At 42.8% G+C, this 26680-nt stretch overlaps 2 protein-coding genes across 2 annotated transcripts in view; one reads left to right on the top strand and one right to left on the bottom strand.

Moving 5' to 3' along the window:
* Window positions 1-26680, bottom strand: part of PPP1R17 (protein phosphatase 1 regulatory subunit 17) — a 749123-nt gene that overhangs the window by 336491 nt on the left and 385952 nt on the right. The window lies entirely within an intron of this gene.
* NEUROD6 (neuronal differentiation 6) lies at window positions 22259-25706 on the top strand. The gene is made up of 2 exons (XM_007530998.2): window positions 22259-22590; window positions 23918-25706. The coding sequence occupies exon 2, from the start codon at window positions 23938-23940 to the stop codon at window positions 24949-24951; it is 1014 nt and encodes a 337-aa protein (XP_007531060.1). The 5' UTR covers window positions 22259-22590; window positions 23918-23937; the 3' UTR covers window positions 24952-25706.

Genomic DNA, 26680 nt, shown 5'->3' on the forward strand with positions numbered 1-26680 from the left:
AATTTCCCTGTTTTGGAAAGAAGCACTCAATTAAATAAGGGCAACTCTAATAACAGAACAAAAGATCAATCCTACAATTTTCATTCCCACTCAAGTGCCCTGAAAGGGTTATTCGAGATGTCATAACAGTTACTGTTGGAAAAACACATTTATTCAACAGGGCGCATGTTAATGTGTGTGTATACATGCAGCTCTGGGTCTGAGTCATAAAAAGCAAATCAACATAGACAGTGTTTCCTTTCTCAAACATGTTTTTAACTAAGTAATAATGGAGCATAATTGTTTTATCATCTTTTTCTAAGCCAAGACTAAGGCGAGTCAGACACTCAACCTAGCATAAAACTAGTAAGGGGTGGTGGTAATGGTAATTGTTTATTTTTACTATTAAAATTTGTTGAAAAGTTTGAGATATTCAATCAATTTTTCCCCTCTCATATTAATTAAATAGTGATTTATATGACTACAAATTGATAGGAATGTATACATAAACACCATTCCCACCACCAAAAGACTGTGTCCCATCCCCTACCCCCATCCTTTCCTCCCCCCAGGAGTTGACTGAATTTGGAGCAGGGCACCAAAGAAAAAACCGTGGGTGGAGGGTGAGGGTGAATGCTCAGCTTCATGGGGCGGGGGTAACTGTTATGGGTCAAACACTCATGGCCCTGCAAGCTTATATATTTAGAGTCTCATGCTCACTGTGATAGTATTTGGAAATGGATGTTGAGAGGTGACTGGGGGTAAATAAAGTTATGACGGTGAGGCCCTCAGGATGCCTCTCTCACTTCCTCTCTCTTTTTTATATGTCTTTTTTTAAATCTTTATTTATTTATTGGATAGAGACAGCAGGAAGTCGAGAGGGAAGAGGGAGACAGAGAGGCAGAGAGACAAAAGAAGCAACTGCAGCTCTGCTTCACCACTCACTGCTTTCCTCCCACAGGTGGGGCCCAGGGGCTCGAACCCTGGTCCTTGTGCATTGTATGTAATGTGCTCTCAGCCAGCTGTGTCACCACCCATGCCCTCTCACTTCCTCTCTAGTCTCTCTTCTCACTTTCTCTCCCCATCCCCTGTGTGCTCAGAAGAAAAGAGCCTGTGTGAGGCCACAGTGGAAAAGTGCCTGAAGACTGGGGAGGGACCCGAGGCCATTTTATTGGCCCATTAATTCTAAATTTCTAGCCCCAAGGACTGTGAGAAGTAAATTCCTATTGTGTAAATAAATCTCCCCTCAGTATTGAATATTTATTTGGTTACTGAAGTCTGGTAAGTCTAAGCAGCAAAATCAATATAAACAGTATTTTAACACAATGGCCCCCAAATTCATACAAGAATCCACAAGAAATAAAGACACAAGAGACAAAAATATGACTCTGAGAGACTCGTGTTCTGCCTCCTCTGTGGAAAGGGTGTGTGGGGCTTCCATATATCGTGAGGAGAGGCACGGAGAGTCTCCCCTTTGCCACAGAAACATCTGCCACACACGGCCACTTCTGCACAGCCTTCAGAAGCCCTCACAGGAAATAAACCTTTTTGCCGAAAAAGACGATATATATATATATTCCTTTCTCTTTTTTCTTTTTGCCAGAGACATGCTCAACTCTGGCTTATGGTGGCATAGGACACTGAACCTGGGACTCTGGAGCCTCTGCATAACCGTTATGCTGTTTCCTCATCAAAAATATTTATTTTGGAAGTGGGGCATTTTTGCTTCCCTACACAAGACATTTCAGAAAAAATGGCACAGGGTGCTGAACTTTCATGCATGTGGTGATGAGCTAAGTTATATCACAAACAGAGTGATGCTAAGGTCCTCTTTTATGTGTGTATGTATGCCAATAAATAACTTTCAGAACTAAATAGACATGTTTACACACACACACACACACACACACACACACACACACACACACACACACACACACACACAGAGTCCACTCAGTACTTTCATTAATTCAGGGCATGCTCATACCATAACCTTTTCCTAGAGTGTCATAATGAGCTTTGTCATGATTTTGAAACCAAAGAAAAAAAGATTCATTGACCATACAAATCTTTTTTTTTTTAATGATTCCAAGTAAAACTCTGCAGGATATTTCTTGGGAAACACTTTGTTAGTAAGTGCATATCAATGCGAAAGTATATTCTGTGGGGGGGGGGGGGGGGAACCCTTCTGTTCCAAGAATAAAGGAAGCATATAGAGATGTTAGGTAAAATTATAGGATGACTGAAATTTGAATTTCAGATAGACAATGAATTCTTTCTAGTGTAAATTTGTCCCACATTTAAATATGTCTGAAATTCAAATTCAACTGGGCAGTGCACATTTTTTTTTACTTGAGAAACCTGGCAATCTTCAGAGCATGCCCATACTGTCATGCCCCCCAGACCAGGTGCATTTCACATGGACTGGGTGGCTTGGTGAAAACTAAAAGTTGGAGGAAATGGAAGAGTCAGACATTTCCAGAAAAAACTTCTAAGGTCTCTGTAGGTTAGTGGGTAACTCATGACATAGTGATTTTCAACTTTGTGGGCATTTAAAACCGAACCGGAGGGTCCTATCGCTCGTGATAATTGAATTGACCCATGAGGCATAGGACATGAGGGGAAAAAAGCTAAACAACTCAAACAGTATTCTACTGTCTTTTAAAAATATTATCTTTATTTATTTATCTATTTATTGGAGAGAGACAGCCAGAAATCTAGAGAAAAGGGGGAGACAGAGAGCGACACCTGCAGCCCGGCTTGACCACTTGCAAAGCTTTCCCCCTGAAGGTGGGGACCAGGACTCAAACCTGGGTCCTTGGTTATTGTAACATGAGCACTGAACCAGGTGCATCACCACCTGGCCCTAGATTCTATTTTATATCAATACAGGCATCACATCTGATCTGTCTTGCTTTTAGCATTTTTTAAGTTCACTTAAGCAATGTGTTTACATAGAAATATTCTACCTTGCCCAGAGATGCTTAATTAAATGGCACACCACCTCATCTTAACAGTTTTCATTTGTCACTTAGTTATGGAAAGTAAAATAAGTTTCCTCATCTCCTGAGGAGCAGAACAAAAACAATCACTCAGAAACCTTAAGGATTAAACTTCAGAATTTTCTTTCCAATCTCTTCTTTCTTACTGGAAAAAAAATATAATTCCTTTAGATAAGGATGTTATTTTCATCACCATTTCTTTTGGGTTATTCTGTTTTTATTGCCATCACCACAAAAATTGTCTAGGGTTATTTCAGACCTATAGGAGATGGGCTTCTTTTATGAAATGACTCATTCCCCCCCCCACTCTTAGCAAACTGTTCCATGAGTCTAAATGACCCAAGAAGGGTGGGGTGGGTATTTAGCATAATGGTTATACAAAGAGACTCTCATGCCTGAGGCTCTGGAGTACCAGGTTCAATCCCCACCCTCATCCCACCCCCACCATCATAAACCAGAGGTGAGCAGTGCTCTAATAAGCAACCAAACAAAAAGTAAGAAGTGACCTGAAAGGTCAGAATGGCCTCCACAGCAGGTGTCATGCTCATTTCATTCACCACGTCAGAAACCCAACGCTGACCGAGCAGACACATGCCATCCTTAGATCTCAAAACGTCTGCAATTTCAAATGCAGAACATATCCACTGATTTAAATTTCATTCCCTCCACTGATCTCCTCTCAGTCCCTTGCCCACACAGGCTGTGCGTAAGAAAGATGCTCATCTGGAAGGGCTTTTGCTTCGGAAAAAAGAGGACTGTTATTAATAACGTGGATTTCCCATTCCGTATCAGTCCACCGAACGCATGTGCTAGCTCAGCCAGGGAGCCAGCAGGGCCGGCTGGAGTGCAGTCCCTTCCTTTCTTCTCCATGTCAAAGCCAAGGTGGGAGGAGTGCTCACAGAACATGCAGACTTAGTGCACTGCCAGTCATCATTAACACTCACAGGTCGGACACCACATCCTGTGAGTGGTAGAAAACTCAGTGTGGGGAAAGCTTTCGTGCTGGATTGAAAGGGTAGTGATATACTTCCTTCAGAAGATGTCCCCGGGTGAAAAGAGAATCCAACGCCAGGCGCCACTACCTTAGGCTAGATCTTCTACCAATACTTGTGACCAAAAGGAACTGCAAACTGTTTAGTGAAAAAGTCAGTTCAACTCTTGAAAAATTACATTGGGACTACTCTTTTGGATAAAAAAAATAAATAAAAATCAAGGTAGAAGTAATTGGGTTCAATTTCTATATACAAAGGATTGAGAGCTGTGGGCTATAATCACTACATACCCTTTCTGTAGTGTTTTCTCTGCTTAAGGAATTAGATGATCTGCTACCTGATTTATGATAGGACATGAAGCTCATGTCACTGGCTTATTGCTTCACTACTTATCCATGGTGCTAATGAAGCAAAGATCCCAGCGTTGATTGACAGATGGGCCTCATTACTCTGTGGCATTCTGCAGCCAGATGCAATGTAACTGTACCTGACCAATGCTACTTTAAGTGTGAAGCTACCATGTTAAAAGCCATGTGTCCTATGACCTAAGGACTGCAAAACAAAACAGAAGGATCTGAAACCTGGTAAGATTTTCCTATTACAGTTGTCTCACTCACTCCAAAGCTAATCTTATCAAAGCAAGGACTGCAAAAGCTGAATAAGGGCAAGAGACTGGCAGACTTAAATGATGACTCTTTAGACACTATCAGGCCATCAGCTGGGGCCCTAGTCGGGGAGTCCTGAGATTACCACACAGACAAGATGGGCCTGGACCTCGAATAAATCCCTCTCTCCATTGTTACCTGTCATCTCTATCAGGAACAACACAATAGACCCCCTTGTGGGCCCCCACAGGACTTTGCCCTCAACTTGGATCAACAATGGGAGGATGGACAACATACTCTAAGCTACATCTGAAGAAGATGGGTTGATATTGATATTGATATTGATATTGATATTGGGGCAGCTTGGAACACTCCTACTCATGACCACAGAATGTGAGGTCGGATCTAGAGGGATGCAGAGGTCACACAGGCTCCTAAGCTGATTATGGGCCCCAGATCACATCAAATCAATGAGGTTTACAGTCAACAATATTTATACCCCTTCCTCATATTAGGGAGCTACTTTCTTCCCTGATCCAGCTTTCTGGTCGTTTTTCCAGCCATGACATCATCTCCCCAGACAATAACTTAGAACCACTTGCATATCAAATTTCAGGCTCAGGGGAAAAAAGAAAAAGAAAAAAAAAACTAGTATAACTACAGGCCCTTTGGAATATAACTAAAATATGCCTACTAGCTATCTACAAAACAGAGAACCCCCCAACTCTTCACCTGCACTATTCCAGCCTTTAGGTCCATGATTGGTCAACAATTTGTTTGGCTTTGTATGTTAACTTTCTTGTCAACCACCAGGTTCCAGAAGCTACCATGATGCTGACCAGACTTCCCTGGACAGACAACCCCACCAATGTGCCTTGGAGCTCTGCTTCCCCAGAGCCCAGAGAGAGAGAGACAGGCTGAGAGTATGGATCGACCTATCAACACCCATGTTCAGTGGGAAAGCAATTACAGAAGCCAGACCTCCAGCCTTCTGCATCCCACAATGACCTTGGGTCCATACTCCTAGAGGGTTAAAGAACAGGAAAGCTGCCAGGGGAGGGGATGGGATATGGAGTTCTGGTGGTGGGAATTGTGTGGAGTTGTACACCCTTATCCTATGGTTTAGTCAGTGTTTCCTTTTTATAAATAAAAAATTTTAAAAAAGAGTTCCTGTCCTCAGTCTCGTGAGGAAGACAGGTGTATTCACAAATAGCTATACTCCAAAGCGATTCAAGCTAAGATAGTAACAGAAATGCAAAGTGCAGTGGGAGATCAGGGAAGAAAGATGAATTCCAACTCATGAGGTTGGGAGTGGATCACCACCCAAGCAACAACAACTTCCTGAAAGTAGTCTCATAGCAGTGGGCCATGATTGCTATTTTCAAGCACAAATTAAAATGTAATTACATGAGTTGTGCTGGTCATCAGAGCAATACAACCACAAACCTGAAGTGTAAACTGACAAAATGCCTTTCATTGTCTGATCAGGAGAATCTGAGTCACTGTGTCACCTCCTAGACACCTGATTCAACCTTCACTTAGGTGTGTTTTGCTTGTTTATCTCCATTGAGATGATCCATATGACTTGATCCCCGAGCTGACATTTCAAAGTTGAGGACAGTGAGCAGGAGTGGAGAGCAGTGACTGCCACAGTGGTCTGGTTGCCATCATAACACACGCTCTTCATCTTGAATCCTTGTCTCATCCAGAGGACATTGTCTCTAACGTGAGTCTTTCTTTCAGGACAGGAGGAAATTAGTCCACACCGAAGTCTTCTTCATAATTCTCTCTGTCCGTCCAATTTTTACTTTAAATTCATCAACCAAATAATAATGCAAATGCTTACTAACTGCCATATATATATATGTATATATGTATATATTACCCTATTTTCAGAAGGAAAAACGAAAGCATTAGACCTTGTCCAGAATAATTCAACTACCCTGTGACAGAAGCAAGGAACCTAAACCTCAGATGGCATGCTCTTAACCACCATGCCAATCTGTTTAGACACATGACCTCAGCACAACTGCCCCATGAATTACATAAAAGATGTAAAAACTCTGGCACAAAGAAAGTATAAATGTGTTAGTTTTAACATTAATAGTCATCAGATATTAGTCTTGCTAATTTAACTTAGTGTTTTATTCTTTATTTTTTATTTGTCAACAAGGAGATTTCTGTATCTCTGCACCTTAATAATTCCACTTTCCAGAGACTCTTTTTTTAAAAAATATTTATTATTTGATAGAGATAGAGAACTTGAGAGGGGAGCAGGAGATAGTGAGGGAGAGAGACAGACATCTACAGCCCAGCTTCACCACATGTGAAGCTTGCCCTCTGCAGGTGGGGACTGGGGGCTTAAACCTGGGTCCTTGTGCCCTGTAGTGTTGTAGTGTGCGTGCTTAACCAGGTGAACCACCGGCTGACCCCCCAGAGACTATCTCTTTACATAGAGGTTGAGAGTTGGAGGGAAAGAGAGAGACGGAGGGAGAGGGAGAGAGAGGGAGGGAGGGGTAGGGAGAGAGAGAGGGAGAGAGAGAGAAGCAGAGAGCCTGCAGCACTTCTCTGCCACCTGTGGAGCTTCTACACAGGTGTGTCTGTGTGGCAGCAGGAGGCTCACAGCCAGGTCTCCCAGCACGAGAAAGTGTGCACTCTGTGGGCTGCACTACCTCCTTGCCCTACTCACACTGCTCTATGGATCGATCTATCTATGTATGCACATATTTTACCAAAGCATTAAACCTGGGACTTTGAGTGCCTAAGTCTGTTGAATGGTACTACTGAATCATAAGGTAACTCCATATGTATTTGTTTAAGGATGGAAGATAGGAGGAGAGAGAAAGTACCAGATATCACTCTGGCACATGTGCTGCATGGGATCAAACTCAGGACCTCATGCCTGAGAGTCCAAAGTTCTATCACTGTGCTACCTCCCGGACCACCATAGAGTCTTAAAAAAAAAAAATTCTTTTAACTTTTTAAAATTATCTTTATTTATTAGATAGAGACAGCCAGAAATTGAAAGGGAAAGGAGAGATTAAAAAGGTAGAGAGAGGGAGTCAGGCGGTGGTGCAGCGGGTTAAGCGCACGTGGCACCAAGCGCAGGGACCGGCGTAAGGATCCCGGTTTGAGCCCCCAGCTCCCCACCTGCAGGGGAGTCGCTTCACAGATGGTGAAGCAGGTCTGCAGGTGTCTGTCTTTCTCTCCCCCTCTCTGTCTTCCCCTCCTCTCTCCATTTCTCTCTGTCCTAACAACGATGACATCAATAACAACAATAATAACTACAATAAAACAAGGGGAACAAAAGGGAATAAATAAATAAATATTAAAAAATACTTTAAAAAGTTAAAAATTGAAAAAAAAAGTCAACTATGGGGAGTTGGGCGGAAGTGCAGTGGGTTAAGCGCAGGTGGTACAAAGCGTGAGGACCAGCAGAAGGATCCCGGTTCAAGCCCCCGACTCCCTACCTGCAGGGGAGTCGCTTCACAAGCGGTGAAACAGGTCTGCAAGGTGTCTGTCTTTCTCTCCCCTTCTCTGTCTTCCCCTCCTCTCTCCATTTCTCTCTGTCCTATCCAATAACAATAACAACATTAATAACTGCAACAATGTTAAAGAACAAAGGAAACAAAAGGGAAACTAACTAAATAAATAAATAAAGCTTTAAAAAAAAGGTAGAGAGAGACAGAGAGACAGAGAGACCCCTGCAACACTGCTTCACCACTCGGAAAGCATTCCCCCTGCAGGTGGGGGCCGGGGCTGGAACCCAGGTCATATAGCACATTGTAATATTTGCACTCAGTCAGGTGCACCACCACCTGGCCACTCCATCCAGTCTTCCAAAGCGGCTGCCCCAGTTTGTTTACACCAGCTGAGAAGCAGAGGTCCTTTTCCTCCACAGCCTCTCCAAAACCTGTCATTTCCGGGTTTGTCAATAGAAGCCATTCTCTCAGATGTGAGATGAGATCTCAGACGCTGTTAACTGGCTACGGAAGAAGGGCAAACGCTAGAAGGAGAGTAGTTTTAGTTTGCATTTCTCTAATGATACATGGAGTGGAGCACTTCTTCCTATGTCTGTGAGCCATGTGTATCTCTTTAGAAAACTGTCTCTGGCCCACTTTTTTTATTGGGTTATTTTGGCTGCTTTTGTAGATCTGTGCCAATTCTGTATAGATGTTTTTTATCAGCTGTTTGTCTGAAGTGTGATATGAAAATATCTTCTCCCATTTATTAGGTTGCCTGGTTATCCATGGGTAGTTTGCATTCAATGTGTAGAATCTTTTGAGTTTCATGTAATCCCATTTGTTCCCTCTTGTTTTTATTTCCTTGTTTGGGGCTTGAGTCTCCAAGTATATCTTAAATGTGAAGGTCTTGCCAAGTCTCACTGACATTTTCTTTTATAAATTTTAGAGTTTCTGATCTAATATCTGGATCGCTAATTCATTTTGTGCGGTCTGTTATGTATGGTGTATGTGGTGGTCTAGCTTCACTTTTCTACATGTGGCTATCCAATTTTCCCAGCACCATCTGTTGAACAGGGTCTTTTTTTTTTTTTTTTTTTTTACATTTTTTCTATTGGCTGGGGGATTAATGGCTTACAGTCAACAATAAAATACAGTAGTTTGTACATGTATAACATTTCTCAGTTTTCCACATAACAATTCACCCCCCTCTAGGTCCTGCTCTGCCATCCTGTTCCAGGACCTGAGCCCTCCCCCCACCCCAGAGTCTTTTACTTTGGTGCAATATGCCAAATCCTGTCCCAGTTCTGCTTTGTGTTGTCTAATTTTTCAACTTCTTCTTCTTATTATTATTATTAGTGATTTAATAAAGGTCAACAAGTTTATGGAATAAGAAGGGTACAGTTCATACAATTCCCACCACCAGAATGCCATGTCCCATCCCCTCCACTGGAAGTTTCCCTATTTTTTATCCCCCTGGGATCATGGATCCAGAATCATTATGGAGTACAGAAGGTGGGAGGTCTGGCTGGATGTGAGTGTTGGCACAGACCAGGAATTTTGTGCCTCTGTCATTTGTCCCCATGGAATACTACGCTAAAAATCCAAAAGCTGATATTGTATCCTTTGGGACAAAAATGGATGGAACTGTAGGTGATTACACTCAGTGAAATAAGCAAAGGGACGGAAGACAGCTACCAGATGGCCTCACTCCTCTATGGAATCTAAAGATCTGATTTACATGAACATGAGAAAAAAAAAGCAAGCAAATTGTTTCTAAGACTTGTGAGAACTCTGGGAGGTGAGAACACTTTGGGAGGCGGGAGGGGTAGGTACACGGAACTTTGGAGGTGAGTGTGGTGTGGAACTCTACATTGTCATCTTACAGTCTTGTATCATGCTATTAAAATTATTTTTAAGTCTGTTGAGTAAACCACTGTGCTACTTCCCCTAACCCACCGCAGTACATTTTTTAAAGCTTTGTGATAGTTATTGTCTAAGAGGAAAAGAACTCACAAGAGGCAGACCGTGAAGCATGACTCTCCAGGCATTGAACCCCAGAGCCTCTGGCATGTCGGCCAGACTGTGTCAGTTCCCCAACCATCAACCACAGGGTTTAAGACTTAAGATACATCTAAGGTCCTTTTTAAATACAAGTATTCTAAAATATGTTACTGATGAGATCAACATGTGATCTTGCAGTTTCACTGTTGTCTTAAATGTTAGATAGGAACTATTGCCCAGGTGTCTACAATGGTCCTGTAATCTATTAACCATCATAAACAAAAAAGAAAAAAAGCTATTTATTTGATAGCTGTGTTGATCCCTCATGGACCTCAATGATTTAAATGTGTAGGTTTTATTTCCTCAGCAGGAAGCTATTCCATGGAGTAAAGGGCTGTATCTGTCCTTCTCTTCCTTCAAGAGTAAGCACAATAATGATGAAAAAAATTATTCAACAACTATTTGTAGACTGGTCAGCATTACCTGCTACAACCAGACTCCATGAGCATATCTTTGGAGGATAATTTATTGATTTTGTATAATATTTCTAGAAAGTTGTAGTGAGTATGTAGTTACCCAGAAAAATATGAAGCCTTTCCAAATGTTTCATTCTATCTTTATCTTAAAATAATACATGCAGAATTCATGAATGCATCTCTGCTTTGGAATGTTGTGCATTTAGCTTGTATATTCTTTAAATTACTAAAATAAGAAATATAGTTTTTAAAAAATTCTTTAAAAATACTCAGAAACTGGAAATGCTTTAAATACCCAACAATAGACTGGAGAAGCAAACCGTGCTATAGTTATACAGTGTTGCACTACGTAGCAACAAGAGACAACAGCCTACAATTATATTCAAAATGAATAAACTCTACAAGCAAAATATTAAGATGAAGAAGGCAGACCCAACAAAGAATATACTGAATATTTTACTTAGATAATGGATATAAAAGACAAAACCAATCAACACTTTTATTTATTTACTGTTGTTTTGCACCATCTGGCCCTCACAAATACATGGTCTTACTAATTCTGGACTGAGTTTCTTTCATTCTTTTTATTTCAGAAGAGAGACAGAGAGTGTAGGGAAGAAACAACTGTAGCTAAACTTTGCTTGATGTAATGGCAATTCCCAAAGAGGGCTGCGGCTTGCAACCTGGGAACATGGACGGGAAGGCTGCACTTCACCAGGCGAGCTGTCCTCTGGCCTAGCTAATGCTAATGCTTTTAGATGGCAGGGTGGTGGTTTCTCTTGGCAAGGTGTGGGGGCAGCTGTGAATGTCCCATTACACCGTGTGTTCAATTTGTCAAAGTCAATTGAGCTATGCATTTACTTTCTCATGTGCCTTTCACTCTCAACCAAATTTTAAATGAAAGTTTTAAAAAGTCCTCTACAAGAGCAGTCTGGAGATCTCTCAGGAGGCTAGAAGTGGACCTTCCCTATGACCCTGCAATTCATCTCCTGGGGATAGATCCTAAGGAACCCAACACACCCATCCAAAGAGATCTGTGTACACCTATGTTCATAGCAGCACAATCTGCTATGAACCTGGAAAGCAATCCAGGTGTTCAACAGCAGATGAGTGGCTGAGCAAGTTGTGGTCTATATACACCATGGAATACGACTCAGCTATTAAAATGGTAAATTCACCTTCTTCACCTCATCTTGGATGGAGCTTGAAGGAACTATGCTAAGTGAGATCAGCCAGAAAGAGAAGGATGAATATGGGACGATCTCACTCATAGACAGAAGTTGAAAACCAAGATCAGAAGGGAAAACATGAAGCAGAACTTGGATTGGAGTTGGTGTTTTGCACCAAAGTAAAAGACTCTGGGGTTGGGAGAGGGTTCAGATCCTGGGACATGATGGCAGAGGAGGATCTAGTGGGGGTTGTATTGTTATGTGGAAAGCTGGGAAATGTTATGCATGTACAAACTTATAAAATTATATGCTGGGAAATTGTGCCGATGCAGTCACATCTGCCACGTTGTCCCCTTAGGCTACTGCTAGTTCCCACGAGAGTTGGGACATTCTCAGCCATGTTGTGCCCTCAGGGCATTGTCTATATCCCCACGATATTTGGAGTGCTTTGGTTACTCCTCCCCCCTCCCCATTCTCGCGAAAGATGCTCCTGTAAAAGCCTTTCTTCTTCCGCACCTCGCTCTCTTGCCAGCGCTTCACTCCGGTGTTCAGACGCAGGAAAGGTTACTGCGTGAGGCAGCCATTTTTGCTACCTCCACGTGGCCCAACCTGGCTCTCTAGCACCCAACTCTGAGGTGCCAGCGCAAATAAAGATTTGTGTTTCCTCTTCGCTCTGGACCCCCTCTCTCTCTTCTCCGCGGCCCGCACACAACAACAATTATATTTTACTGTCAACTGTAAACCATTAATCTCTCAATAAAGAGGTAAAAAAGTCCTCCACATATTTCAAGTTCTACTCCAATGTTTTATCACCACCTGTGACACTTAAAAAATTAGAGTATGTAGATGTATTCTATTTAATTGTTTTTGTGTTAGTGATTTAATAATGATTTGAAAGATTAGAAGGTAGCAGGAATATAGTCCCACACTGTGCCCACTACCACAGGGTAGGAGTGGGGAGGTCAGAGGACCACCATGGTTCTCACAAACTCTTAGAAACAATTTGGTCACTTTTGGGTTTTTTTGTAAGTTCATGAGTTTCAGTTCCATATATTCCACTTATGAACAAAAACTATCTGGAATGACATATGCATTTTATGTGCCTGCTTTAGGTCTAACTTTCTGGAGACTTGAGATTCTGTTATTGACCTTTATTTCCCCCTCATAATAGCTACAGAGGCAATAAACACAGAGGAAGTGTTCTGTCAAATGAAAGAAAACCAGTGAAGGGTAAATGAAGAATTCAGCCCTCAAGTCAAGTCTGGTGAGCAAAGAGAAGCTCACTGCCATGATGCCTGGCGTCCTGGCGTCCTGACTGCAGGTCAGATCATGTACGGTTGCTATTGGCTCACCTGTACAGAAGAAGCTGAGAGGTGACGTGGCAGGACAAAGGGAATGTGTGTGTGTGTGTGTGTGTGTGTGTGTGTGTGTGTGTGTGTGTGTGTGTCTGTGTGTTGATTTTCAAAAATAATTTTCAATTATTTATAAGTAACAAATACATGATCAATGTACAGTTTTAAAAAGCTTAGGTCATGAAGCTGGATGGTGACTCACCTGGTTGAATGCACATGTTACAATGTGCAAGGACCCAGGTTTGAGCCCCCAGTCCCCACCTGCAGGGGGAAAGCTTTTTGACCAGTGAAGCTGGGCTGCAGGTGTCTCTCTTTCTCCCTCTCTACCACCCCTTTCCTTTATATTTCTGGCTATCGTTAGCCAATAAATAAATAAAAATAAAAAGTTGAAAGTTAAAAATAAATAAATGAAACAAAAAGCTTAAGTCACTAGGCATATGAATAAGGTTAATCTTCATTTTGTGAGTACATTTGTGCTTAAGTTTGATGACTTCATCTATAGTCAAATATTTATTCAGGATTGATTTTTGTATCAGACACACTTCTTGGCAGATAGCTGACATTTATTTTTTTTAATTTTATTCATTTATTTGTTTTAGTGAAAAAATACAAAGAGCAAGAGAAAGAGGGAAAGGAGGGGAGAGAGAGACAGAGGCAGATTAGACCCTGATAAGCTCTGGCTTATGGTGGTGCTGGGGATTGGAGCTGGGGTCTCAGAGCCTCAGGCAGGAGAGTCTCTTTGCATAATCATTATGCTGTCTCCCCAAACCAAGTAAATACTGAGAAAGTAGGATTTGTATGTGGGCAGGCATGGGTTCAAATCAACATTCTCCCACTCAAGACTGAGCAGTGACGGCTCCTTCAGTGAAGTCCTCTGAGCCCCAGTTCCATCCCTCCACACAACGAGAGCCTGTCTGTCTTTCTGCACGGCTCTCCTGAGACCATCCGTGCATGTGAAGCACATACCCTGCTGCTTGGTAGCTTCCGTCTGAAAGAGCATGCACTGGCCCTCATGCTTCTAGCACGCAAATAGTCTTCCAGGCCTCTCCTTCCATTTCACCCACCACCCCCACCCCCCCATGCCCTGCTCAGCTCTGGTCTATAGTGGTTGGGAGGATTGAACCTGGGGCCTCAGAGCCTCAGGCCTGAGAGTCTGTTTGCAGAACCATTATGCTGTCTCCCCTAGTTCCTCCACCACTAATCTCAGCACATTCTCCTCCAGGCCCTGAGGAGCCTCCTCCTCTTGCCCTGTTCATTGCCACGGCTTCAGAACTTCTCTCCATTTCTTCTTTCCTCCGTCTCTTCTCAATGCAGTAGCCATGACGATCTTTGCGAATGAATATTAAACTTCCCTAGGCCTCCACCACCTTCCTCTAAATCGCTCCCAGAGCTCTGCCATGATCTGTCCCGCGTCCTGCAGTGGGACCCTTGTTCTCGCTGTGCCATGGGCTCTGGGTTCTCCTGGAACCTTGGTGGTTCTGCATGTGTTCTCACCTCCACCGCTCACTCTTCACATCTCAGCTTCAAGGGGGACTACGTTTTCTTTTTGTAATTACATTTTATTTATTTATTATTGGATAGAGACAGAGAGAAACTGAGAGGTGAGGGAAAGACAGAGAGACAGAGAGACACCTGCAGCCCTGCTTCACCACTCATGAAGCTTTTCCCCTGCAGGTGGGGACCAGGGGCTTGAACCTGGGTCCTTGTGCACTGAACCAGGTGTGCCACCATCTGCCCCCCAGCTACATTTTCTTCTCTTTACACCGTATAGGTCCAGACCTCATGCATCTGCAGTTTAATCCCGTGCTGGCCCACTTTTTCTTTTAGACAGAGGCAAGCAGGGAGATAGGCTGTGGGGCCATTGTGGCCCTGGAGCTGCTCACGGTGTTTCAGTATGACCAGGGGTGCCTGGGTGTGAACCTGGGTCACAGGCATGTCAAAGCATGTGCTCTAATAGGTGATTTCTCTCTCTCTCTCTCCCTCTCTCTCTCTCCCTCTCCCTTTCCCTCTCCCTCTCCCTCTCTCTCCTTCCCTCCCTCCCTCTCTCTCCCTCTCCCTTTCCCCCTCTCTGCCTTGTTCCCAGCTATTTCACACAAACAAATCTTTCCTAGGTCACCTGTGGACATGAGTGTCTACACTGCTGGATTGCCCTGGTTTCACTGTCTATCTTCACCCTTTAATCTGTAAATTCCCAGAAGCCTCACTTCCCCAATGGCCCTCACTACCCAGTGCCTGAAACAGTTCGCCACTTTCAAGTGCATATCGGGTGGGTGTCCATAGCATAATGGTTATGCAAAGAGACTCATGTCTGAGGCTCTAAAGTCTCTGAAGTCCCGCATTCAATCCCTCACACCACCATAAGCCAGAGATGAGCAGTGTTCTGGATAGTGACTGGCTTTCCCATGCAGGTACCAGAGTGGTAGATCCACCCATGCAGCAAATAGGCAATGCCTAGTGCTGCGACACGATGCATCCCAGAGAGAAAAGCAAAACTGGAAAATAGGAGTGGAGGTCCAGGTGGGGACAGGTGCATCTGCACTAAGTGGTCAGCAGGGACCTTACAGAAAGGCAGAATCCGAGCATAGATAGAAAGGATATGAGCATGAACCATGGGGTGGAGGGCCAGGAGGTGGTGCACCTGGTCAAGCATATAAATTACAATTTGCAGGGACCAGGGTTCCAGCCCTTGGTCCCCACCTGCAGAAGGAAAGCTCCAGAGCTGTAGGTGTCCCTCTGTCTCTTTCCCTATCTTCCCCCTCTCTTCTCAATTTCTCTGACTTCTCTGTCTTTATTAATATTAAATAAACAAATACTAAAATACAAAAAATACATCAGACGGAGACCTAGGAAGAAATGAAGTGCAGCAGTCCTGAGGGACGCCCGGGGGGGTCAGCCAAGGCCCAGTGCACACGCAGCTGTGTGGCTGGAGGGGAGAGTAGGTGCCAGGGACACCAGAGAACTTGGCAACACCTCTGAGCGAGACCACTGATGGCAACTGCAGCACCAGGCTCACTGCTGAGTTACCGACTTCAAGTCACCTCCTTTTAGGGCTGTCCAGATTGACTCATCAAATTCTGAAAGAAGGCTTCTCAAACTTGTCTTTTCTTTTTGATATTTATTTATTTATTTATTCCCTTTTGTTGCCCTTGTTGTTTTACTGTTGTAGTCATTGTTGGACAGGACAGAGAGAAATGGAGAGAGGAGGGAAAGACAGAGAAGGGGAGGGAAGACAGACACCTGCAGACCTGCTTCATCGTCTGTGAAGCGACTCCCCTGCGGGTGGGGAGCCGGGGGCTCGAACCGGGATCCTTATGCCGGTCCCTGCGCTTTGTGCCATGTGCGCTTAACCTGCTGTGCTACCGCCCGACTTCCTCTCAAACTTATTTTCTCAACCCTTAGAGAGAACTCTTTAGGGCAGAAAGACATGGGCTCTACCTCAAGGGTTTTTGTTAGTGACTTTGCTCTGGAATTGACTTCAACTTTTAGAGAAATGGGAGTTGCTGAGGGTTCTGAGCTTAGAGGAATCTGATATAGGCTTAACCTGATTTCCCTAGCTGCTGAACTGAGGACTGTGTGTGGACTGTAACAGACCAAGACCTTCTTCACCTCATCTTGGATGGAGCTTGAAAGAATCCTGTGGAATGAGATGAGCCAGAAAGAGAAGGATGAAGATGGGGTGATCTCACTCACAGGCAGAAGTTGAGGAATAAGAACAGAAGGGGAAGCACAAAGCAGAACTTGGACTGGAGCTGGTGCATTGCAGCAAAGTCAAGGACTCTGGGGGGTGTTGGTCCTGGAGCAGGATGGCAGTGAAGGACCTAGGTGGGGGGTTAGAATGTTGTATGGAAAACAGAAATGTGACACATGCACCAACTACTGTATTTGATTGTCAACTGTAAACCATTAATCCCCTAGTAAATGAAATTTTTTTAAATGATGTCAAGTATACATGTTTTAAGAGAAAATTTCCTGGTTTGTTGCCACTAGAGTGCTAGTGAAAATTAAGGAAAAATAAAAACTAAATTACATATCAATTTTGGGAATTACTCCCAAATTGATATGTAATAAGACTTTGTGGAGTGGGTGGATGACAGAATCAATCAATGAGTGGCATACAGCTACTAAACAGTGGAATCAAGATGCAAAGCCAAACCGATAAGCTATCAATCAAATAAAGACTTCTGGCAATACTTAACCCTTTAGAATTTGACAGATAAAGGCTTTCCGTAGAAAATGCCCATGTGCCCACGCCAACTTCAGACATCATCTTCCACAGTTCTAAGACATCTTGAGATCCACCTAGAGATCTGTGGGCCAGGAAAACCTACAAGTGTCACAGAAGTACCAAAAGTAAGACTTGACTTTCAAGAGCACAGATCCCTTCTGCGTGGATTGTCCACCTCTGCTCTTACAAAATGGGTGGATTTAGCAGTAAAATTAAAAAAAAAAAAGACAATTTACACATCTGGTTTCTATGCTTAAGAATAACCACCACAATGCATGCTAATGGGGAATCACAACACTGTCCAAGTCTGTTTCATAAATATCTATGATCAAGATTAATAAGTCATTATTGATATTTCTAAGAGTCTGAGGAAACTGCATTGTCTTACCGAAAGGTTACAAAAGGGGAATAAAGCACAATTTCTTTACTGATAGTGGGAGTTATAATAACTCCTTCTAATAACACTGATCATCTCTTAATGGTACATGTTTTAACTGGTATATTTATCTGCTGCTATTTGATAATTAGAAAATTAATATATCCAGTTTGGTGACTAAAATTAAAATTTTCCTCTGTGAAAGAGAAAAATAATGAAAATGTTTTCCTGGGACAGACTACAGCAGAGAGTCCAGAGCTGCAGTAGTCTGTGAGCCAGTGGGCACATCTGTACGCGGTGATAGTGCGGCTCAGTCTATTTTCCACTATGAAGTCAAGCAGAGAGTCCAGAGCTGTAGTAGTCTGTGAGCCAGTGAGCAGATCTGTACACGGTAATAGTGCGGCTCAGTCTATTTTCCACTATGAAGTCAATCTAAGAGAAAGTCTACCTGCTGCCCTCCAGTTACTTCCAGACTGAAGTCAATCTAAGAGAACGTCTACCTGCTGCCCTCCAGTTACTTCCAGACTGCTGAATTCTGAGTAACCCTCATGTATAGAATCACATCATTCAGGGGGGCAGGAGGTGGCACACCTGGTTAAGGGCACATGTTACTAAGTGCAAGGACTGGGTTCAAGCCCCCGGTCCCACACCTACAGGGGAAAGCTTTGTGAGTGGTGAAGCAGGGCTGCAGGTGTCTCTCTGTCTCCCTCCCTCTCTAGCTCTCCCTTCCTTCTCAACTTCTGGCTGCCTCTATCCAATAAATAAATAGAGACAATTTAAAAAAAAAGAAACAAGTGCATATTTAGAAAAAAAAAGTGCATCTATACTTACTTAAGCTATATTTTTTAGCCCTCGAAAGGCTTCTAGAAGTATTGACTGTCTTGCATTGTGCCTTCTATTTTAAAGACCTGGATTTAAATCCAAGGACTGTTTTCCAAAACTGATCTCTTTACCAGTCAGGAAAATATTTCAAGCCAATGGGGAACACAGAGTTAAAACTCTGGGGATTAACACTGGGCTTGCTCATTGGTTTCCTGGCAGCCCTGAAGCATTTGTGTAAGAGCTTAAAAATGGCAAGAGAGAACACTGTCCAGCATCTATCCCTGGAAGCACACTCCACCTAAAAGGAAAACTCACGTTGTGAGCTGCTGCTATCTGATGTGGCCCAGGGTCACATGCTGTTACCCTCTTAGAAAGCTAAGAAAAAGTGCTTGTAAATTTCCAAAATGATCTCTTTAATTTTAAGAGAATTGTGAAAAGGGGGAGTCATTAGACTATTTATGTACACTGACACAGATAAAATGGCCTCAGAGTTACAGACCTGTTAGCCTTAAGTGAACGTGTGCCTTATAACTGAATCAGATCAAAGCCAAACTGTCACTTGTTCATTTTTTCCCAAGTCCAGTGTCATCATTTCCCCCCAGTGAAAGCAAGAGAGAAACGTGCAGCCATGAGGGTACTTAAAAAAATAAGGTTCTGTAAGATTTTATGACTTCCCCAAAGCAGAAATTACATCAGTAAAACTGATCATGAATTGAATCATGAATGTAAACTTGGGCGTGCAAAGTGATGGGCATAAGGTCAGACCGTGCAGAAGTGGCAGTGATGTGCTCTGCACATTACGAATGCCTGCGATTCAGAAGGTATTTCCGTTTAGAGTATTGCTGCTGACATGCTTTCTGAGCAGAGGGGGAGCAGCCCTTATGCTGTACGTTACAAATGCATATTAACAGCACAGACATTTGCATATCTGGAAGTATAGCAGAAGAGACATGATAAAATTTCTCTTGAAAGATTACTGTATAAACACACTAAATCCTTGCTAAGTCTTGACATAGCAACTTTTTGTTTTCCCCTTTTTTTCTGAAAAGAAACAAAAAGGCTAAGGCATTCAAATAGATTAATACTGTCATCAGGAGAAACACACACACATACACACATACACACACACTCACACACACACATACACACACACACACTCACACATACACACACACTCACACACACACTCACACATACATACATACACACACACTCACATAAACACACACACACTCACACACACACATACACACACACTCACATAAACACACACACACACACACACACTCACACACACATACACACACATACACACACACTCACACACACATACACACACACTCACATACACACACACACTCACTCATACACACACTCACACATACATACATACATACACACACACTCACATAAACACACACACACACTCACACACACATACACACACTCACATACACACACTCACACATACACACACTCACACATACATACATACACACACACTCACACATACACACACTCACACATACATACATACACACACTCACATAAACACACACATACACACACTCACACACATACACACACACACACTCACATACACACACACACACACAGGTTCTGCGCCTCTCACCCCCACCCTTACTGCACCCCCATGTCATCAATACCACCACAAGGACTAATTTTGCATTGAAAAGCAGAACTAGAACAGCCCCCATGTGTTTTCATCAAAGGAAAAAAAAAAGTAACTGTCTCATTTGTCTGTAGATGTGAAGATAAAATCTTTCCTTGTGATGAGTTACATTGGTGGTGATTTTCTAAAACACCTATTCCTTGGCTTTTGATGTTCATATTTGTGATGTTGTGATACGATGCAGGTTGGGAGGCTTTTCTAATGTAGACGATGGTGCAACGTGCAAGCTTCATGATGGCATTCTGGGCGCCTTGTGGCTCCTAACTCTGATACTTACACTCCTTTACATTTAGAAATGTACCATAAATGAGGAGGCAATCTCGCGTCTAGCCTCACTATGGACATTCTATGCTATGTACTCATATAAAAAGCATGTGTAGTTGTTGAGGTGCAAGCTACATAATAATATGCTCTTAGCACATTTTAAAATGACTTGAATGCATCACTTTAAAAAAATGAGCTCAACCAGCCAATTTTAAGTTACACACTTATTGCTTCGTTATCTTAAAACTTTCATTTTTATTGAGTCATTGAGAAACATTACCCTCTTAACTAACAAGTCTCTCTCTCCCCCCTTCCCTCCCTCCCTCCCTATCTATCTCTGCCAATTCTCACATTTTTTTTCTAGCCCCAGCAAAGTTGAGTTAACTTTTTTAGGAGCATGAAAATGAGTGGGATATCACAGGAGCAAACTCTGATTTTAGTTGGAGGCACCTGGTGCCAATTTGAAAGCGAAGTGCATTAAAGCAATAGAATTCTAAACCTTTCAAAACTGGGATTTATAAGGGAAATGCTAACACAGACCCGACAGTTACAACTCTGCCAGGGATTACACTAATACCAAAAGCATACTGTCTCATTTTATAGAAAGAGATTATTCGGTTGACAAACAGCAAAGGTTGTGTTTGTGTGTTTTTAAACTTTTTTAAGTGTGCTTTTTACTTTACTGACAGGAAAACCTGAACACACTATCCCCTTTAGGAGAGGAAGAGGGGATGCCAAGGAAGAGAAAATAAGAAGGTGGAGTTTGCCTCTAGTTTCACGATTCATTTTACCTATAAGACTATGCCAGATCTTGCTTACCTGTTTCTGGTCTGCTTTTATGGAGACTACAAAAGGGGAAAGTGGAGGGAAGAGACAATTATGAAATAAACCTGACAAAGAGAAGTAATTGGATGCTGAGAGTGAGAATATATTTAAGCTGATGCTAGTGTGGAGAAAAAAAATACAATGAGAAGATTTTTTAGGAGAAAGAAAAATCTGGATGCTCAAAAAATAATTAAACTGGGAAAGTTTGTCTTCGATTAAAATTCTCAATGACATTTCAGAGAGAAAAGTCAAAATTCTAGCTAATTTTTCCGTTGATTGCGCCTGAAAAACCAAGGAGGCAGCATAAGCGAGTGAGCTCCAGGAAGAGACAGAACACAATAGAAGAGTGAAGTTGGTGACTTTCCGTAGAGGAAACGGGAATGTAGCTTAAAAATCTTTCACAGCGGACTCACAGTTTTCTCTGTATTTTATATATATAAAGAATCTCTCTGAAAAGTTGTGAAAGATACCAGCAAGCATAGGATGGGGAGCATCTGAGGGTGTCTTTCACAGACCCCAGATGGAGGAACTGTTCTTTTATTCCAAATTCCTAAGAAGCACAGAAGTCTTACATGCTAATAAAAGAACACACACACACACACACACACACACACACACACACTCACACACACACATGCCCTCCTGTAAGTTACATGCCATGAAACAAAACAAGAAAATCAGAAGACCTTTACTGATCCCTGGTCGCTTACAGAAATCTTAGTTTGGTTAAGTATCTTAAGACCATTTTCCTGATTTCAGCTCCTTTTCAGGGCTTTTTTTTGTCACTGGTACCCAGGTGCACAGATGAGATGATGATCTTTACAAAACATCATCAACAACAACAATAAAAGCTCTCTCGTTCATACAAAAGCCCACCTAGTAAATGAATGGAATATTAACGGCCGCCTAGCAGTGGCACCGTGGGCAGGGGACATGGAGCACTGACACAGCTCTTCCCACAGGCTGCCAGAGAAGCCGGAACAGCTCGAGGAGAAGCACACCTACTGTATGTAAAATGCTGGTGCAGATTTTTTTTTTCCTATCAGTCTAACCTTCTGTGTTGATGCATGAATGCTGGTACCCACTTACAGGGATGCCAGATGATCAGTGCAGAATGAAGGTCCCAAGAGAGAAGATCACATGGTTCTCTCTGCCCTGTGACGTCACTAGCAGATGGCATGGGTACCAGCTCTGGCAGTTGGCATCAATGTCACTTTTTAGAGATCAATGAGATAGTGCAGATATACACAGATCTAGAGACTCCAGGAGACGTTGCGACACTCAGCCTGAAAGATCTGGAAGACCCAAAATGAAAACTGATTATTGAATGAAATTAAAACCTAAGGTAATATAAATAAAGATATACTTCAATTGATACTGGCTTTGCATGCAAGTATTTAAAGGTACAGTGTCACTGTCTTATGGTAGTTATGTTCTTTGCCTTCTGTGACTTCTTAGCATGTTTCATTCTTAGGATGTAATTACCGCATACTTTCACCGCTATTATGTAACACTGCAAGTATGTGGACACTACCAGGAGTTTGTGTGTGTGTGTGTGTGTGTGTGTGTGTGTATGCACGCACTTTGACGGGAGGAAGATCATTAGATGGAAAAGTCTCTGTTTTAAGGTGCCTATTTGTTTAAAGAGTTTAGATAATGAAAAAAAAAATACTTGCAACTTCACCAAATGAAAGGCAAAATGGCATTTGAAACACAAATGATTCCCCCTTTCATTCGGGATTCTGAACACACGTGCACAATTGCAGTCGGAATCCTTGGACCGTTCCTGTCAGATATTAGCTAAAGGGAGAATTCTGTGGCTCATAGAACAAAACACTATGAGAGTGTTTTTTTTTGTCCAGGATGATTGGAACAGCAGTAAACAATTGCATTTGGGAGGGGGGGTGGATTAAATGTAAAAGCCGTCTCAACACTTTCTTTGATTAAATAGAACTGCCAGTGATTTTTTTAAGTTGATTTATGGGGCTTATTCTAAATTAGCCTAATCCCCCCTTTCTGTGAAAGCTGGGGGAAAATAGTATTCTCTCACATAATTCTGTACTCATCAGGAAGAAATCAGTTTTAAGATATGTTTAGGATTAATAGCTTCTTTAAAATTTGTATATTCCAACAGCCACTTAACTAAATTCACAGTTTTATAATACAGCAAACTGAGTTAGTACTTTTTTTCTTAAAAAATAATGATAACACCTCAAATCTGTCAGGTAATGGAGAGATAGCACTTTTCATTTTACAAACTGGTTTCTCCTCTCATTTTGTCCTCGGGGGAATTTGAATTGATGAATTTCTGCATTGCTGTAGCATGTCTTGCTTTTGCTTGAATTCCACAGACATTTCTGTATATTAAAAAATGGTTTAAATTTTAAGTGAAATGGAGGGTGGTGGTATAATCAGTGCTTCATGTTTTGTTTTATTTTGGTAATTTTCCTGCCTAAATTAACCCCACTGCATGTGTCAATGTGAATTTTTTATCATTAGTAGTCTGCACAAACTGAAAAATTACATTTCATGTAAAAAAGGAGTCCCGGATCAGCTTTTTAAATGTGTTTTGTGTTCTTCTATTTAAGTCATAAATATGTTTTAAGTATATGTAATCTTTAGGAAAAAAAGAAAATACCTTAAATCTTGTGCTGGGATTTTTTTTTTTTCAGGTAATTTAAGATTAGAGAACATGTTAACACTACCGTTTGATGAGTCTGTTGTAATGCCAGAGTCCCAGATGTGCAGAAAGTTTCCTAGAGAATGTGAGGGCCAGAAGCAGATTAAGAAACCGGAGAGCTTTTCCAAACAAATTGTCCTTCGAGGAAAGAGCATCAAGCGAGCCCCTGGAGAAGAAACAGAGAAAGAAGAAGAGGAGGAAGACAGGGAAGAGGAAGATGAAGACGGGCTTCCCAGAAGGCGAGGTCTCAGGAAAAAAAAGACCAGCAAGCTGAGGCTGGAGAGGGTCAAGTTCAGGAGACAAGAGGCCAACGCCAGAGAGAGGAACCGGATGCACGGGCTCAATGACGCTCTGGACAATTTAAGGAAAGTGGTTCCCTGTTATTCTAAAACCCAAAAACTGTCCAAAATAGAAACTTTACGACTAGCCAAAAACTACATCTGGGCACTTTCTGAAATTCTGAGAATCGGCAAGAGACCTGACCTGCTCACGTTTGTCCAAAACTTATGCAAAGGTCTTTCCCAGCCAACGACAAACTTGGTGGCAGGCTGTTTGCAGCTCAATGCCAGGAGTTTCTTGATGGGTCAGGGTGGGGAGGCTGCACACCACACAAGGCCACCCTACTCTACTTTCTACCCGCCCTACCACAGCCCTGAGCTCACCACCCCCCCAGGGCCTGGGGCTCTTGATAATTCCAAGTCCATGAAGCCCTACAATTATTGCAGTGCGTACGAATCCTTCTATGAAAGCACTTCCCCCGAGTGTGCCAGTCCTCAGTTTGAAGGTCCCCTCAGTCCTCCCCCAATTAACTATAATGGGATATTTTCCCTGAAGCAAGAAGAAGCCTTGGACTATGGCAAAAATTACAATTATGGCATGCATTACTGTGCAGTGCCACCCAGGGGTCCCCTTGGGCAGGGTGCTATGTTCAGGTTACCCACCGACAGTCACTTCCCTTACGACTTACATCTGCGCAGCCAATCTCTCACCATGCAAGATGAATTAAATGCAGTTTTTCATAATTAATGAGGAAAATGAAAATAAACAGTGGTCATTCACCTCCCCCGTCTAATTAAGACAAAGCAGATGCTTGTGGGCTGAGTAATTGGCACAACTCTATCTAAGGTGTTTCCTAGTTTCTGAGGTGTGTTTCGACTATGGTGGGAGTTTTCTATGTAATAATAAATCCCTTTTCGTATGAGAAAATTTTTTTCCTTGCCTTTTGTCTGTAAAGCACTGTGATTTTGTTCCTACTGGGAGCATTTCTTTTTCTTGTTTTATTTTGTTTTACATCTCTTAACCTATTTGAACAAGGTGTCTATAATATACTGAATAAAGAAATACAGCATCAGTCTATCTCAGTTGTACAGTGATTATAAAATGCATGTTATTAAAGCAGGATGAATAAAATGATGTGTTTATAATTATTAGGAATCATATATTATGTATCTCTGAAAATTAAGAAATCGAGAGTTTTAACACTGATATTTCCAATGATATTGGAAAATGAGTTTGAGGATAGCAACAATATAAAAAAACTATGCAATTTTATTTTTATTAAGGGTTGATCTAAATGCTTTCATTTGGTAACTATCCTCAAGTATTTACGGATGGGGCAACATGGTATATGGGAACATTTACTTCAGTCATAAAAAAATTCAACATTTGTTTTGTATTATGCAGAAATGATCTGTACAGGTCTGTTATCACAATGCATAATTGTGTTTTTCCACCCCACATTTTTAAAGCAATTAAACATAGATATTTCCACTCGTCAAGGATATCTATTAGCTGTGGTATTTTTGCATGATACTTATTAATTCCTGCTACACAGATGCTTTCTGTCTCTAACCCTCCCTCCTCCGTTTCAGAAACATTTCCGAATTGCAAAGCCGTGGGAGATAAAGCAAATTTCTTAAAACAAAATGACCAAAACGCTTCCAAGATTCTTTTTCTTTTTAATGACAGAAGAGGGTTCAGCATCCTGGGGGCAAGAATGATAAATCCTGGAACCTTCAGCTCAGCCGAAATTCAGTGGCCCATTTCCAGCCCACAGCAGAGTGGATGTTTAACACAAGGAGGTTTCACTCAGTCTGTGGGATTAAAACTTTCCTGAAACAAACAAAAAGCCACCAGAAAGCGACCTTGGATCCCTCTGGACGAGCGAGCAAGGTGCACGGCCTCCCCGGTGGCTCCAGCCCAGGTCTGAGTCCGGGAGGAGGGAGCGGTGAGCTGGCCCAGGGCAGCGCTGACGGGCCGGGCGGGGCGGGAGCGGCGGGGCTGGTGCGCCCGGCCCGGGTCCGAGAGCCAGAGCTGCTGCGCCCCTGGGCGGCCCTGGGCGCCGCGTATCCCCCGCAGGCCCTCGGTGCCCCCGGGCGCCGCGTATCCCCCGCAGGCCCTGGCCACGGGGAGCAGCCCCCACCCAGCGGGGCTTAGCCAGCCCCCGCACCTGTCACCCAGCACCCAGGCTGCACTGCCCTGGACCCACCTGCAGTGGGCACCCGAGCAGGGGCCGCGGGCCCGCGGGCTTCGCCAAGCCAGGAAGGAGCCGTGTAAACCGGCCCTGGAGACCCTGAACCCAGGAGGAAGCGAGAAGGGGCGACACCACTCCACCCTACAGCATCCGCTGGTATGGCATGCGGGCGCAGGGCCTGAGTACCCCCCCCACACACACTACCAGCCCCCACCCATTGCTGCTGAGAGCTGCCGAGGACTTGAGGAGCGAGGAGCGCGGGGCTTCCTGCAGCCAATCTGC

Source organism: Erinaceus europaeus, chromosome 8, assembly GCF_950295315.1.
Source record: "Erinaceus europaeus chromosome 8, mEriEur2.1, whole genome shotgun sequence".
NCBI classification, from domain to species: Eukaryota; Metazoa; Chordata; class Mammalia; order Eulipotyphla; family Erinaceidae; genus Erinaceus; species Erinaceus europaeus.